The 16,473-nt window shown below is 45.6% G+C and overlaps 1 protein-coding gene across 1 annotated transcript in view; it reads left to right on the top strand.

Moving 5' to 3' along the window:
• Positions 1-1,157: 1,157 nt before the first annotated feature.
• LOC130339677 (ephrin-A5b-like) overlaps positions 1,158-16,473 on the top strand; it is a gene marked incomplete at its 3' end in the record, with an annotated part of 80,159 nt that continues 64,843 nt past the window's right edge. The window contains 1 exon segment of the mRNA XM_056554065.1: positions 1,158-4,730. Within this exon segment, the coding sequence (XP_056410040.1) occupies positions 4,717-4,730 (14 nt within the window). The 5' untranslated portion in view covers positions 1,158-4,716.

Here is a 16,473-nt window from a genome sequence, read left to right as displayed (position 1 = left end):
ACACCTCACACCCTGCCGGAGGAGATGGCATGGGCGCCTACACCTCACACCCTGCCGGAGGAGATGGCCTGGGCGCCTACACCTCACCCTGCCGGAGGAGAAGGCCTGGACGCCTACACCTCATGCTGCCAGGGGAGATGGCATGGGCGCCTACACCTCACACCCTGCTGGAGGAGATAGCATGGGTGCCTACACCTCACACCCTGCCGGAGGAGATGGCATGGGTGCCTACACTTCACACCCTGCCGGAGGAGATGGCATGGGCGCCTACACCTCACACCCTGCCGGAGGAGATGGCCTGGGCGCCTACACCTCATGCTGCCAGAGGAGATGGCATGGGCGCCTACACCTCACACCCTGCCGGAGGAGATGGCATGGGCGCCTACACCTCACACCCTGCCGGAGGAGAAGGCCTGGGCGCCTACACCTCACCCTGCCGGAGGAGAAGGCCTGGACGCCTACACCTCATGCTGCCAGGGGAGATGGCATGGGCGCCTACACCTCACACCCTGCTGGAAGAAATGGCCTGGGCGCCTACACCTCATGCTGCCAGAGGAGATGGCATGGGAGCCTACACCTCATGCTGCCAGAGGAGATGGCCTGGGCGCCTACACCTCACACCCTGCCGGAGGAGATGGCCTGGGCGCCTACACCTCATGCTGCTAGAGGAGATGGCATGGGTGTCTACATCTCACACCCTGCTGGAGGAGATGGCCTAGGCGCCTGCATCTCAACCTGCTGGAGGAGATGGCCTTGGCGCCTACACCTCATGCTGCCAGAGGAGATAGCATGGGCGCCTACACCTCACACCCTGCCGGAGGAGATGGCATAGGTGCCTACACCTTACACTGATGGCTTTGGTTTGCGAATGTGACGTCTGTGGAACCTCCATGTGCTCTGTGAGCAGGTGCAATCTATTGATGGGTGCAGTCTATTTATTTAATGCACGCACCTATTTTTTTTTTTTTCCTCCTACTCTTCTAGCATGCTTTCTTTTTTTCTCCTTAAGGTTAGGGTCACACAAAGCACATCCTCTGCGTATTTCACGCTGTGGATGCACCAGCGGCAGTCACAAGCAAACTCCCTGCTGTGGCCGGGTAGCTCTGTATGTCCGCCTGTAGCTGCAGATTCTGTTGCTACAAGCAGACACAGAACTACCCAGCTGCAGCAGGAAGTTCACTCTTGTGACTGTCGCTGGCGCATTTGCAGCGTGAAAAACGCAGTGGATCCGCTCCGTGTGACCCTCCCCTAAGGTGTATTCACACGTACAGTATGCTGCAAATTCCAATCTAAACGAAAGCATCGAAGATGGTATCAAATCTGCGCAGGATACTGTATGTGTGAATAGACCCATAGGCTGAAAACTGCCACTGCATTTTTGTTAAAAAAAACAACAAAAACTCTGGGTATGGCTTTTTGTGGTGTTTTTTACTACAATATGTGTGGGGGGGGGGGGGGGGGGGGGCATGTAAGATGCTGCTTTTTTTCTTGCATTTTTCCCCCCCAAGTTTTTTAATAAAAATCTTTGAGTCACATTATTAATGACATGACTTGTAATGAGAAAAACGTAGGGGATAAAACACAAAATAAACGCCTTTTTGTGGAGTTTTTACAGACCAAGAAAAATGCCAAACAAATGTTGTCTGTAGTCCTATTTCTTTAGTATTCACTTTTTTTGTTCATTTATTCTCTGCCCACGGAGTAGATTTTAGAAAGAACATTTTGAAAGAAGATTTTGAAATAAAAAATAAAATTAACAGCCTCAAACTCTAAAAATCCAGGTAAATCACGTCCCCAACATGACTGAAAGAAAGATTGGTGAGCAAAGTGCAAATACATAACTAATTTGCTGTAAAATGGCACAAATTATGCCAAAATATAAGTGCAAGAGCAGAAAGCTACAAATATAGGAAGAGACAAATATCACAATAGGCTCTCTGCGATCCTTCTGTTCATTTGCTGATCATTTTCTCTGTGATCTCTCCGTCCATTTGCTGATCATTTTCTCTGATCCTTCCGTCTATTTGATGATCATTTTCTCTGCAATCCCTCTGGAGCATTTTCTCTGTGATCCCTCGGTTCATTTGCTGATCATTATCTGTGTGATCCCTCTGTCCATTTGCTGATCACTTTCTCTCTCATCTCTCCATCTATTTTCTGATCATTTTCTCTGCGATCCCTCCTGATCATTTTCTCTCTGATCCCTCCATCTGTTTCCTGATCACTTTTTCTGTGATCCTTCTAAATCTCAGGTTATGAGTTTGGAGGTACACTCTCCAGGTTGTCTTCTGCTATGTCGCCCCACTTTTGCGTAATCTTTTTTTTTTTCATCTCTTGTTCATACAATCTGTCAAAGATCAGTGCTGATCGATATATTGCAGTGTGGGGAGTGAGTCTAACAATAACTATTACCGCATGGATGTTTTGGTATATGTGAACCCCCTGGTGATGTCATCTAGTTCTCTTCATTGACTGTGACTTCTATCACGACAGACAAGCAGAAGATAATTCTTTGAGTTTGTGAAGACATTTTGGCCTTGATACTTTCTATGTCTGCTTCATTGTGGGGATCTCGGCCATTTTGCCGCTCTCCTGAAGAGTTTCCAATACATCAGAATAAAGTTATCAGGACTGTGAGAAACTGAAACAAACCTGGACGTTTTATATTCTGGTTTATCATGTGAAATTCCCACTTATCGTAGTCCAGCCTCTCTTGTTAACTATTTGGGGTATATGCATGGTACAGATGTGTCCACCATCTCCTCTGTGTTAGTCTACATAGTTACTACAGATTCTCATCATTAGCTCTACTGCAATTCCCTTAATGGGACAGTAAACCTTTAAATACAGTAACTGTTAAAAATGTATTAAAATATAGTTGTCCTTATTGACCATATTTTATTGTACAAGACAGCAGGGACCACAGGGATCAACCACAGTGTTGGAGCTTAGACAAGAGGGTTGGGCTTAATGATGCTTTTTGCCGAGTCCCTAATAGAGTGGAGGGGGGAGGCTCCTGCTGCAGTCCAGTTATCCCACAGCCTGATACTTTTAGATTTCCCAGTTTTATTTGTGATATAAAGTAAAATAGGATCAAAGGACAGATTAAGAGCAGGTAGATGTGGGATCCTTTTTTTTTTTTCCTTACTTTTTTGCACTTGAAGTGTGGGAACTGTCAGCAAGAGGTTTTTATCATTAAGTTCTAATACATTGTTGTATAAAAACAATTTTTATGCCTGTTAGGGCTTATTCACATTGCCGTCGGGCTTCGGTATACGGAACTCTGTTGGCAAGTCCATCTGAATGACAGCAGTTTAGCGGGGGAAAAATTGTGCATGCAAGTTTTTTCCCCTTCTGTTAACTACCCGATCCTCAATGGACCCCATTTAAGTCAATCCGTCGTGACCTGGTGGAGTCAGTTGTGCTTCGACCCCTTTTGGGGCTGTTCATTGTGAAAAAAAGACAAATGGACTCACAACAGAACAGCAGTGTGAACCTAGCCTTAGCCTCCAGGTATAAAACAAGGGCATTATTAGGACGAATCTCCTGAAAAGTCATGTCTACCATGGAGGTTCTTATCCAATGGTGTGAGGAGGAAAATAGGTTATATTCACCCTCATCTATAACAAATGTATTTGCCTACCCTAAAGCTATAGAGCAATGTTTCCCAATCAAGGTGTCTCCATCTGTTGTGAAACTACAACTCCCAGCATGGACAGACATCCTTTGGCTGTCTGGGCATGCTGGGAGTTGTAGTTTTGCACCAGCTGGAGGCATCCTGGTTTGGAAACAGTACTGTGGAGGATCGAACCAGAGTCCTTGTCCCAACATGCACAGAGACCGTTCCCATCAGGGACAAAGTCAATTCATCGTTAGAGTTGAGGTTCTTATCTATGTCTGGTCCTCACAGAGTTTTCGTCTCACATTAGACGACCCCCAGAATTTGGTAAATTGGTAGTGCACCAACGTAACATCATACATGTCAGTCTCCTGTGGCGTCCTCTATATAGGAGGTGATCATCTACATATACGGCTATTAACCTCCGAACTTCTTGGACGTTCCTGGATTTTTGTTTTTGTTTGTTGATCATTGTATGCTTTCCAGAGAAGTTATAGAACAGATGCTTTTGTATAATTATGAATCAAAACCTTTTCTGAAAATCATTTTCAATTATTCAGGACGCTTAGAACGGAATGGATTGCCAGGTTTTCTATATGCCCTGACATCCCACATATTGATGCTTGTGCAACCTTTGTTGCCTTTTTTTAAATATTTCTAGAAGGATGATTTTAGTTTCCTATTAAAGCTTCTCCTTCCATCGAATGAGGCTGAAAAGGGACAGGGCACATATTCCATTCTTTAGAGATCTAAGGTTCTCCTATATCTCTTCATCAGGAACAGTTTTTTTTTTTTTTTAATGCAAAAATTTGGATAACTGGGTCCTGTGTGCACCCAGTGTATAGGCCTTAAGCTCAGAAGAGGTGAGTTAACAGAATGATGTTAAGGTCCCATCCGAATTTAGATCACCTCCGTGTGGTGGATGGCGAACAAGTTGTGATCATAAAGTGAACAAATAGTCTCAAATGTTTAATTTCTAGTTAATATAACAATAATGCAAAGTTTTCCATATCCACAGTGCTGATATCCCTTAGGTGACCGCTTCTTCACACTATCTATGCTTCTTCCGGCCCAGTGACCTATCAGAAGAGCTGTTCATGAAGATACCATGGTGAGTGCCATTATTTCCTCATATTTCTGGATTTTTCATCCCATAGGGTGAACATTTATCAAACTTATTGCACTGCTTTTTGGTGTAGATTTGTTGCAGATTTGTCGCACTTGTGCAAAAAGTGTGTGACTTTTGTGATTTTGACTACATACTTTTGCTTTTTCATTTTGCATTGGTCAGAGAATTATAATGCGTGACTTCTCTTAATAAGTCGCAGATTTGTTGCATAGCCCTAAATTACACCACAAACATACACTAACCCAGAACTGGTGCACAAAACTGGCTGTAGACAGCAGTTTCAAAGAGTCGCATGGGTGGAAAAAGTCTCAGAGAGGGAATAATACTAAGTGGTGTCTGAAGTAAAATTTCACAAAAATGCCCCATAGTTATCACATGACGTGCATCTGGTGCATGTACACTACAATTACATCGTCAAAACCTGTGAATAACATCAGTGACCTACACTGACTGATAAATGTCCCCCATTGTTTTTTACATAGTGTTGCTGCAACCTTTTTCTTTTGTATATTTTATGCAAAAAGTGACTCAGAATGATGTAACAAAACGTCTGTTGTCATTGAGCATTTTCACCATATTTTAATACTAAACTGACGAAGCCAAATAGGAAAACCCAGCAGCAGATGTTCTCCTAGTCTGCACCAATCTGGCTTCACATCCAAAGTGCCAGGTACTATGAACAGTCCCAATGAGGCTGTGGCATTGGTTCCCCTGCAGCATTTTATAAGCACGCCAGGTGGAAAGTACGCTGTGCGAATGCACACACAGGAGAGAGGCTTCACTAGTTTCAACGTGCTGGAACGAGTCCGGAAAGCTGCTATTGTTGTGGGAATCCAGACTTCTAATAATAATTTGCTTCAGTGGTGTCAGTGAATTCGCAATACTTGGAGAAACACAGACAAGGTGTAACACTCACGTTTCAGAAGACAGGAACTCCGGTGGATGTGGATCCGCTGGACCCGTGTGGCAGATGACTCTGACCGTATCAGGGAGCGGAGTCTAAGGTGCCGCTGGTTTTCACCAGAGCCTGCCGCAAAGCGGGATGGACTTGCTGCGGCAGGCGGCACCCAGGTCGCTACCCCTGGCACGACTCGACTACCCAGGCGGCTGAGGAAACGCGAGGCACAGGAGGGATAAGGCAGCTCGTAGTCAGGATAGCAGAAGGTCAAGGCAGGCGGTAAAGTAGCGTAGTCAGGATGTAGTAGGAGGTCAGCAGGCAGGTGGCAGAGGAGCAAGGTCAAGTCATAGAGCAAAGGATTAGATACACGGTAAGGCAACTCTCAGGAATGCTTTCTCTCAGGCACAAGGCAACAAAGATCCGGCAGGGGAGTGAGGAGGGTGGAGGAATTTATCAATGAGCCACAGGTGAATTACACTAATGAGCGCACTGGCCCTTTAAATCTTAGAGCTCCGGCATGCGCGTGCCCTAGGGGACAGGGACACGTGCGCCGGAGCAGAGAGGCAGAGGCTGCGGCAGGAGAAGCACCAGGCGAGTGACGGACTGGGGGCTCGCATGCGAGTCCCAGCCCCGCCCGCAGCAGCTGGTGACGGGACCATGCGCTCACGGCCAGCGTGTGCGGCCGGAGCACATAACGTAACACAAGGTCAGTAATCCAACAAGTGACTCCTCTCTCAGAATCCAAGAATAGAGTAAGTTTGTCCCACCTGGAGTCTGGTTTGGTTTATTTGTACAGACAACAAAGGGTGGGGTTACAAAGCCACTCCCACAGTTACAAATAACAACGGCAAATTACAGTGGGATGCTACAGTCATACAATGTATATTGAGCCACTGGGAGATAGAATGAGATGGTTCAGCTTCCTACAGTCACATCGCGAATATCTTTGTTATGGACCATTATGATATCTGCAGCTTTAGCAATCGCCTAGAACACAAGACTGTTCTAGCGCACAGTATGAAGCCTACTATAAAGGCAGTGGCCTTTAAGAGTGGAGTGTAGGTTTCTTTGTGGGTTTTAATTCCCTACAATTTATTTTCCACGGTATTTACTAAGGTTTCCCTACATTTTCCACTTTCCCTACACTTTTCTTTTTTTACACCTGCTCTGATCTGTAGGGTTTTCCTCAGCTCAAATCCACCACATTTTATGTGGAAACCTTAGTAAATATGTTGGGTTTCTGTGAAAATGTTGGGATCGCACCCTTTTCGGAGACTACGCACCCTTTTACCGGCGACAACACCCCTTTTTCAGGTTTTCTTAGCAAAATGGAGAGTAAGTTGGGGTTTATTCTATTCTGTGACAATGTGACAGAATCTGGCGCACAACCTGTCGGGTTTGCAATAGTAAATGAGGGCCAGTTTGACAAAACATTTGTTTCCAGGAGACTATGTACATCAATGAGTCCTAGAAGTAAGTGTGATGGGCCTAGAGCTCACGTGTTTTGTCATATCTTCTCTTGGTTGGGTATTTTCCCCTGTTAGAGCATCCAACCTCTTTTATCGATAGAGTAAAGATTAAGCTTTTATGTTCTTTTAAAGATGAATGTAAAGGAATGCAGCATTGTATATTAAAGGTACTGTGCATAGATTTGCCTTATATATTAGTTTCTAAACAGATTGATATATATTTACATCTATGTATAAACTTAGCGCCCAACATAATTTCAGATATCCTCACTCTTTATTGCTCAGATAGAATGGTAGAAACAATCTCCGAAGCAACGTCTAATGTAAACCAATCACGATAAAACCCCAATACACATGAGAGAAACGTCAGCCAAATTTACAGGGTGTGGTGGGACTGGCTGACTGTGTATGGGGTCCTCCCAGTTCTCTCCTGACAGATGCAACATGTTGGATTTGCACTACATGAAGGGGGGCTTCTCCATTTATGTGAACACTCAGCTGAGCGTTCATATATGTATAGGGCAATGTTTCCCAAGTGTGGTTTTCCAGTCCCCCTAACAGGTCGTTTTCAGGATTTCCTTCATTTTTCAAACGTGATATAATTTTGGTGATGTCAGATGCACTGACCATAATTATACCACATTAGAAAGACTAAGGAAATCCTGAAAACATGACCTGTTGGGAGGACTTGGGGATTGCGCTTAGGAAACCCTGGTATAGGGGGATCTGAGTAAGAGCTAATTTATGGCCACTACAAATCCTTACTTCTCAATTACATCCATCCAGTCTGCTTATTTATGAAATTTATAGATATATAAAGTAAAACCTGAGCCTTCACTGACCTGTTCATTAAAGCATCATGCTACAAAGCTGACCTCTAGGAATTTAAAGGGAAAGTGACGCGTCTTGAGGGTCTCTCGGATTCCTGAAAATATGATGAGAATATTACAGTACAATAAGATTGTTGATTTATCATCGAGAAGGAACTGCTATTTATTTGCAGTGGAAAAATGGCTTTAAATTGGGGGGAAAGGGTTACTCCACAAATCCAAAAATATGAAGGGCTACAAAGTCCATTGGGTTGAATCCTGCTTCCAGATGACATGAATATCACATGGGGTGGTTCGCTTCATGTAGTAAACACATCAAGGACATTCAATAACCGGTGACAATGTTTGGATGAATATACCCATCGATCATGAAGAATTTAGAATAAACACTGAGACGTTATTCCAAAACATAATGAAGCTTAAACGTAAAAAAAAGAAAAGTCAAGAATCTGTAACAGCGCCAGTATGCAGGACCTCTGGTCAGACACCTCTTATTATGGTACTCTGGTCTGGCCAGCCCTTCCCTCCCTGCTTCTTCTGCAGTGTCCTGTACTGCTCACCGGGTGCTCGCTTTCTTGACCTCTTGCATTTCTCCTCAATCATTGTCCATCACCTAAACCTATTGTAACATCTGCGATCAGGCTGTGAGCGCTCCTTGCCTGTGTCCCCGCTGTTGGCGGTGCTGATTCGCATCGCGGGACGCGCCCGCATTTGAGTCTAAGCCCGTCACTCACTGTCCTCTGTGTTAGCTCCCTGGTGTCCCTGCAGCTCCGGCACGCGTGCCTCAGCCACCTAGGGCGCGCGAGCGCCAGAGCTCTTTCTCTTAAAGGGCCAGTGTGAACGAGTTGTGCCAGGGGTAGCGACCTGGGTGCCACCTGCCGCAGCAAGACCATCCCCCTTTGTGGCGGTCTCTGGTGAAAATCAGTGGCACCTTTTAGACTCTGCTCCCTGGCACGGCTCAAGTCTCCATCCACACAGGCCTAGAGGATCCACCACCTGCCATGATTCCTAACAGTAAGATTTGGCCATGGATTCCGCTAGGGTGCCTTTGCCTGGTCTCTCGGATCTTTCCAATCTAGCCCTGGATCCTGCTGCGGTGCCTTTGCCAGATGTCTCGGATCTTTTCACCGTCGTGGCTCAGCAGTCGCAGCAGTTAGCCCATCAAGTGCAACTATTGAATTTACTTACAGCCATGATGCAACATATTCTTGCCATTCTGCAGGAACAACAGCAGCCACCTGTTCCTGTGCCTCCTCCTGAGTCTGCAGCTTCACCTGGGACCAAGCTTCGTTTGTTCTTGTCTTCTAAGTATGACGGAGACCCTAAGCTGTGTAGAGGCTCTGTGAGTGTTCTATCCAACTTGAACTCAAGGCGGATTTGTTCCCGACAGAACATGCTAAAGTGGCATTTGTCTTCAGTTTACTGTCCAGAAAAGCCCTGGCCTGGGCTACTCCTCTCTGGAATCGTAGAGATCGGCTCTACTATATCTCTGCCAAGGAGACTCCTCCGTTGGCGAGTACACAGTTCAGTTCCGCACCCTTGCCTCAGAGCTTTCTTGGAACGACAAGGCCTTGTTTGCCACCTTTTAAAAAAGGACTTTCCTCTCGTATCAAGGTTGTTCTAGCTGCACGAGATTCTCTGGCTAACCTGAGCGTACTTATCCATTTAGCCATCCGAACTGATGTGCGTTTTGCCGAGAGGCAAGAGGAACTTCCCCTAGAAAAATAACCTGTCTGAACATCACCTCTTCTGGCGTCCCAACATCCTTCCCTTCTACCTACTTTGCCTCTTGCCGAAGAGGCTATGGATGTGGACCGTTTTCACTTAACATCACAGGAAAGATCCCGTCGACACACTGAGAATTTGTGCTTATATTGTGCCAGTCCGGAGCACTTTCTCAAAGACTGTTCTGTACTTCCTCCACATCCGGTAGAACGCTCTCACCTTAGTCAAGTTGGAGTGGCATCCGTTAGTGTGAATACCTCCTCTCCTCGCTTGACCACCCCGGTTCAAGTGTTCACCTCTGCCAGGACTTCTTTCATTGCTTCTGCTCTTTTGGACTCCGATTCCGCTGGTAACTTCATAGGTGCCTCCCTGGTCCATTAATACAGTCTTCCAGTTTCTCGTCTCGCCAAGCCCTTCCACATCTCTTCTGTAAATGGACAAAATCTGAATTGTATGGTGCAATTTCGCACGGAACCCCTCGACATGCATGTAGGAAATGTGCACAAGGAGAGAATTGTATTCTATGTACTACCACAGTGTACTTCAGAGCTTCTTCTTGGTCTTTCAACACCATTCTCCACATCTTGACTGGAAGATCGGAGAGATGGTTTGTTGGGGACAATTTTGTCAAGATCATTGTCTTGTTCCTCCTGTGTTGTCTTCTGTCAGACGTAAAGTCTCGAATGGGGGACATTCTTCCTCACCAGGTGGTCATCTTAGAAGACAGAAGACTCCTCTTCAGAAGTCTGCAAGTTCCTTACGATCTTTGCCCGTTCCTGAACCCTCCTTGTCCCATGTAGTGGGGAACGCTTTGAGTTCCAAAGAAAAGGGGGAGACCAAAGGGGGGGGGGGGGTTACTGTAACATCTGCGCACTAGACAGACAAGCTGGCTGTGAGCGCTCCTTGCCTGTGTCCCTGCTGTCGACAGGGCTGAGATTGGCATCGCGGGACGCGCCCGCATGTGAGTCTCAGCCCGTCACTCATCGTCCTCCTATGTCGGCTCCCTGGTGTCCCTGTAGGGCGGGATCGCCGGAGCTCTTTCTCTTAAAGGGCCAGTACCCAATTTATTAAAGTGCTTGCACCTGTCCCTGCTCCATAAATCTCTGCTCCTCCCTGCTTTCCCTGCCGGATCTTTGGTAGTCTATGCCATTGTTAAGTCCTGTGCTCCTGTTACTTTGTATCTGTTCCATGCTACCCTACCTTCCCTATCCCAGTGTTACCTGCCTTACCTTCTGCCATCTTGCCACGTCCTGCTAGTCCCCTTCTGTGCCACGCCACCCCCCAGCTACCTGTGTGGACGAGTCGTGCCAGGGGTGCTACCTGCCGCAGCAAGACCATCCCGCTTTACGGCAGGCTCTAGTGAAAACCAGTGGCACCTTAGACTCCACTCCCTGGCAAGGCTTCAGTCTCCATCCACACAGGCCCAGAGGATGCACCACCTGCCGTGATTCCTAACACCTATACTCACTATCTCTCTTGCCTGAGCAATAAGGTTCTGTTAGCTCCATAATGATGGTAGTTCTGCTTCTGTTAGGTTTGACCCGACCCATTTTCCTGTATCCTTTTGCCTAATCTTCTACGTTGTATCGACTTGAACTCTGTGTATGACACAAACTTCTGACCACAAACCTGCCATTTCCATTTTGCCTGATATCACCACCTTGCCACCAACCCAAGATGCGTGCCTGTACCTGAATTTGTATTTGCCTGACCCTTCAGATCTGTACACTGGTGCTTCCTGGTCCACTGGGCCAGCTGCCACACACTTTTTAGGGCCACTTTCAGCAGTTGTGACCTGGTAGCCCCTAGCAGAGAAGACCAGAACCCAATTAGGGGAATTAAAAGATGAAAACATATTGGCTGCTTAGACAGTGCTCTCAAGAGTGGTCTAGTTGGGTGGCACAGCGCTGTACACCCTCTTCATGTAACAGTATTGAAAGGTGAATCTATTGATTTCAGACAGTATGTCTATTACAAAGGATTGCATTCAAAGTACATGGCAGCTACATCTTTTTTAGGTAATCAAATGAGATGGGGGGGGGGGGCTTTAAACTGCTAAAGAAGGATGTGAGAAGAGAAAACCAAACAGAAGAAAAAATAAGTTAAAACTGGAAATCATATTTCTAAGAAGCAGAAGACCTCTGGTTACCTTTATACGTTTCTGTTAGATAGATTTGTATCCAGTCCGATGTCACAGTCACTTATGGATTTATCAACCATATCTGCAGGACCTTTCTTCCAAGCATCAACTACTCCTTCAGTAAAAAGATTTTCTTATATTGTTTATGATCTTCCCCTTCAGATAAGGGATAGAGTTCTTCTAAAGCTTTGCAGCTAAACCAGTGAACTGGATGTGATCGAAAAGAGATTAAAAGCCTTGACTTGGGGGGTGAATGATGCTATTATTTTAATAATATGACAGGGTAGTGTTATTCCCTTTTGAGCAATAATTTAGAACTTAACATGCTCTATTATAAAGAGCAGCTTTCCTGATTAATTCCTGTAGATTGTTACTGAAAAATGGAGTTGTTACGCCGAGCGCTCCGGGTCCCTGCTCCTCCCCGGAGCGCTCGCGGCGTTCCTCTCTCTGCAGCGCCCCGGTCAGTCCCGCTGACCGGGAGCGCTGCACTGACTCTGCCGGCGGGGATGAGATCCGCATAGCGGGACGCGCCCGCTCGCGAATCGCATCCCAAGTCACTCACCTGTCCCGGTCCCCGGCTGTCACGTCCTGGCGCGCGCGGCTCCGCTCCTTAGGGCGCGTGTGCGCCAGCTCTCTAAGATTTAAAGGGCCAGTGCACCAATGATTGGTGCCTGGCCCAATCAGTCTAATTAGCTTCCACCTGCTACCTGTGTATATTACCTCACTTCCCCTTCACTTCCTTGCCGGATCTTGTTGCCTTTGTGCCAGAGAAAGCGTTACAGTGTTTGCCTTACCAGTGTACCTAGAGAAAGGAAGGAAGGCGCCTCATGTGCGGGATCAGTAGATCTTGCAGGTGGGGGTAGGGGAAGGCGATTCCCAAGCCGCTTACCGAAGTTGGTTGTGCGCCCACACACAACAAGGTTAAGAGCAGAAGAGATATGAAGGCAGGTCCACTGCAGCCCTCCTGGATAGGTGTAGAATCAGAGGCGAATGACCAGGGAGTCAGGAGTTTGTCTGGCGCAGAGAGGAACCATCAGACAGCCAAGTAAAATCAATGGGGATTTATTAGATGCAACGCGTTTCGCTGCGCATGCGCAGCTTCATCAGGCATGACAAGGGGAGGCTGGTAACAGGTATATATACCTCCAGGAATTAACCATTAGAGTGCTTTTTGAAAAGAGTTGTTACATAGAATTACATATCATATGACAATGTATGAAAAAAATATATAAATAGATATAAATAAATAAATATATAAACAGAAATCACAAAAATAGTAATAAGACAGCAATATGAAAGCACAATGCAATCCTATCAATATATGTATGTAAATATATATAATATAATTATAATTATCGTATGTGGTGTGAATGTAACACCACAAGCGACTCAAGAGGTCACACCGCTTAATCGCCGTTGCGGCATTCAACAACACAAGTTGGATATTATTTAAAAAAAAAGTATATGATATAAAGAGTTAAGTCTATTGATTCAAGAGATAGAAAAATTATTATTTAAATGTATATCGCTGCCTTATTAAAAAATAAAAAAATGACAGTGCGATAAACCAAATCGCAACTGACCAAAAGGAAATGTATGAACACTACTTAGAAAATAGGATAAACTCAATTAACTAGTGCGGTATTGAATACAGCAACCGGCGAAAACGCAGGGTGTGAATATTCGTACAAAAATCCAAATTAACAAACAATAAATAAATTAAAAATACAAAAGTATTTATATGTAGAAAAGAAAGAAAAATAAACAAAACTTGGATAATAAAACATAAGGAATAAATAAATACCTAGTGGGGCGTTCCAGGATGAACAGTACAGAGGGAACGAAGAAAAAATCAAGATATAATATTTTCGAAATTAATCCATATGAAAAAATGGGAAATTTTTAAACCCCAAATTATCAAATTATTTAACTGTATCGATACATTCATTAAAACCTTGAGGGTGCAAAGTATGTAGTTTGTGAATCCAAAAGGATTCGCGATTGTTCAGTCTTTGTATTCTATTAGGTAAATGAATGGGGATAGTTTCTAAAATAATTAATTTTAAAGTTTCAGTGTTTTTTTGATGATGAAGAGTGAAGTGTCGGGACAAACTATGCAACAAAAAACCATGTTTTATGTTCCATCTGTGTTTGTTCATCCTGGAGCGCACCGTTTGTGTAGTACGGCCAACGTATTGGCGGTCGCAACCACAGGTTAATAGATAGCAAAAGTGGTGTCGCAATTTAGTGAATCCTTAATTTTAAATGTTTGTTGTGTAAAAAAGGAAGAAAAAGTATCAGTTTGAATGATCCATTCACAACAAAGGCAGCGACTTTTTTTGCAAGGAAAACAATATGGTTTAATAGAACAGGAATTCTGTGGTGTACGATAGTCGGATCGTGGCAGCCATCTACACAATCGTGGCAGCCATCTTGAGACTTTTTATCATATGGTCATGCAGGATTTTTCAAATTTATGTGATAAATCTGTTATTTTTAAGGAAAATGATAATCTAACTTCTGCTGAGAGAATTGCAATTACCGTATATACTAGAGTATAAGCCGACCCGAGTATAAGCCGAGACCCCTAATTTCAACCCAAAATCCCAGGAAAAGTTATTGACTCGAGTATAAGCCTAGGGTGGGAAATACCTCATCCCCCCCCTGTCATCATCCAGACCCGTCATTAACATCCTCATCATCCCCTTGTCATCATCCCACACATCCCCCCTTCATCATCCCCTTGTCATCATCCCACACATCCCCTTATCATCCCACACATCCCCCCTTCATCATCCCCTTGTCATCATCCCACACATCCCCTTATCATCCCACACATCCCCCCTTCATCATCCCCTTGTCATCATCCCACACATCCCCCCTTCATCATCCCCTTGTCATCCTCCCACACATCCCCTTATCCCACACATCCCCCCTTCATCATCCCCTTGTCATCATCCCACACATCCCCTTATCCCACACATCCCCCCTTCATCATCCCACACATCCCCCCTTCATCATCCCCTTGTCATCATCCCACACATCCCCTTATCATCCCACACATCCCCCCTTCATCATCCCCTTGTAATCATCCCACACCCCCCCCCCTTCATCATCCCCACCCCCCTTCATCATCCCCACACCCCCCCCCCCCCCCCTTCATCATCCTCTTCTCATCATTCGCCCTCAGTGGTCTTCAACCTGCGGACCTCCAGGGGTTTCAAAACTACAACTCCCAGCAAGCCCGGGCAGCCATCGGCTGTCCGGGCTTGCTGGGAGTTGTAGTTTTGAAACCTCCGGAGGTCCGCAGGTTGAAGACCACTGCGGCCTTCAACATCATCCAGCCCCCTCTCACCCCCTTTAGTTCTGAGTACTCACCTCCGCTCGGCGCTGGTCCGGTCCTGCAGGGCTGTCCGGTAAGGAGGTGGTCCGGTGAGGAGGTGGTCCGGGCTGCTATCTTCACCGGGGGCGCCTCTTCTCCGCGCTTCCGGCCCGGAATAGAGCCGTTGCCTTGACAACGACGTATCTGCGTCGTTGTCAAGGCAACGTGACTATTCTGAGGCCGGGCCCGAAGCGCTTAGAAGAGGCCTCCCCGGTGAAGATAGCAGCCCGGACCACCTCCTCACCGGACCACCTCCTTACCGGACAGCCCTGCAGGACCGGACCAGCGCCGAGCGGAGGTGAGTACTCAGAACTAAAGGGGGTGAGAGGGGGCTGGATGATGTTGAAGGCCGCAGTGGTCTTCAACCTGCGGACCTCCGGAGGTTTCAAAACTACAACTCCCAGCAAGCCCGGACAGCCGATGGCTGCCCTTGCTTGCTGGGAGTTGTAGTTTTGAAACCTCTGGAAGTCCGCAGGTTGAAGACCACTGCGGGTGGGGGAGTTCACTCGAGTATAAGCCGAGGGGGGTGTTTTCAGCACGAAAAATCGTGCTGAAAAACTCGGCTTATACTCGAGTATATACGGTAAATCCATACAGAACAACAAATCTATTATTGTTCGCCCTGCAGATAAAGGTGGGGGGGTTGCTGTTTTGAATAGGGCTGATTATAAAAATGAAGCCCTTAGAATTTTATCAGACCTTGAATATTATACTCCGCTTTCTTACGACCCTTCTCCTCATATTTTTTCACAATACTGTTTGCTTATAGGTGGAGCTACAGAAAAACAATTGTTGGATAAAAGGGAGCACACATTTCTCAATATTAAAAATTATAATTTACCTATTTTTTATTATCTACCCAAATTACATAAATGTTTAACCAATCCCCCTGGTAGACCTATTATTTCAGGTATTGGTTCGATTACTGCAAACCTTTCCCACTTTATAGATTTATTTCTTCAACCTTTTGTTTTACAATTACCATCTTATTTGAGAGATTCAGCCCAGCTCATTTCGGAATTACATGCCCTACCCCTACCCCCTCATTATAGTTTTCTTACCCTGGATGTGTGCTCCCTCTATTCTAACCTCTCCACTGATTTAGGTGTTCCTGCAATTAAACATTTTTTACAAGAGGACCCCTCACTTAACCCCAGTCAGTCAGAATTTTTACTGGAGTCTATTAGATTTATTCTTCTTAATAATGTTTTTGAATTCAATCATACTATCTATCGGCAGAACAGGGGCTGTGCCATGGGGACTCGATTCGCCCCTAGTTAC

Source organism: Hyla sarda, unplaced genomic scaffold (assembly GCF_029499605.1).
Source record: "Hyla sarda isolate aHylSar1 unplaced genomic scaffold, aHylSar1.hap1 scaffold_55, whole genome shotgun sequence".
NCBI lineage: Eukaryota > Metazoa > Chordata > Amphibia > Anura > Hylidae > Hyla > Hyla sarda.
The sequence above is the reverse complement of the archived record's forward strand: the minus strand, read 5'-3'. Positions and strand labels throughout refer to the sequence as shown.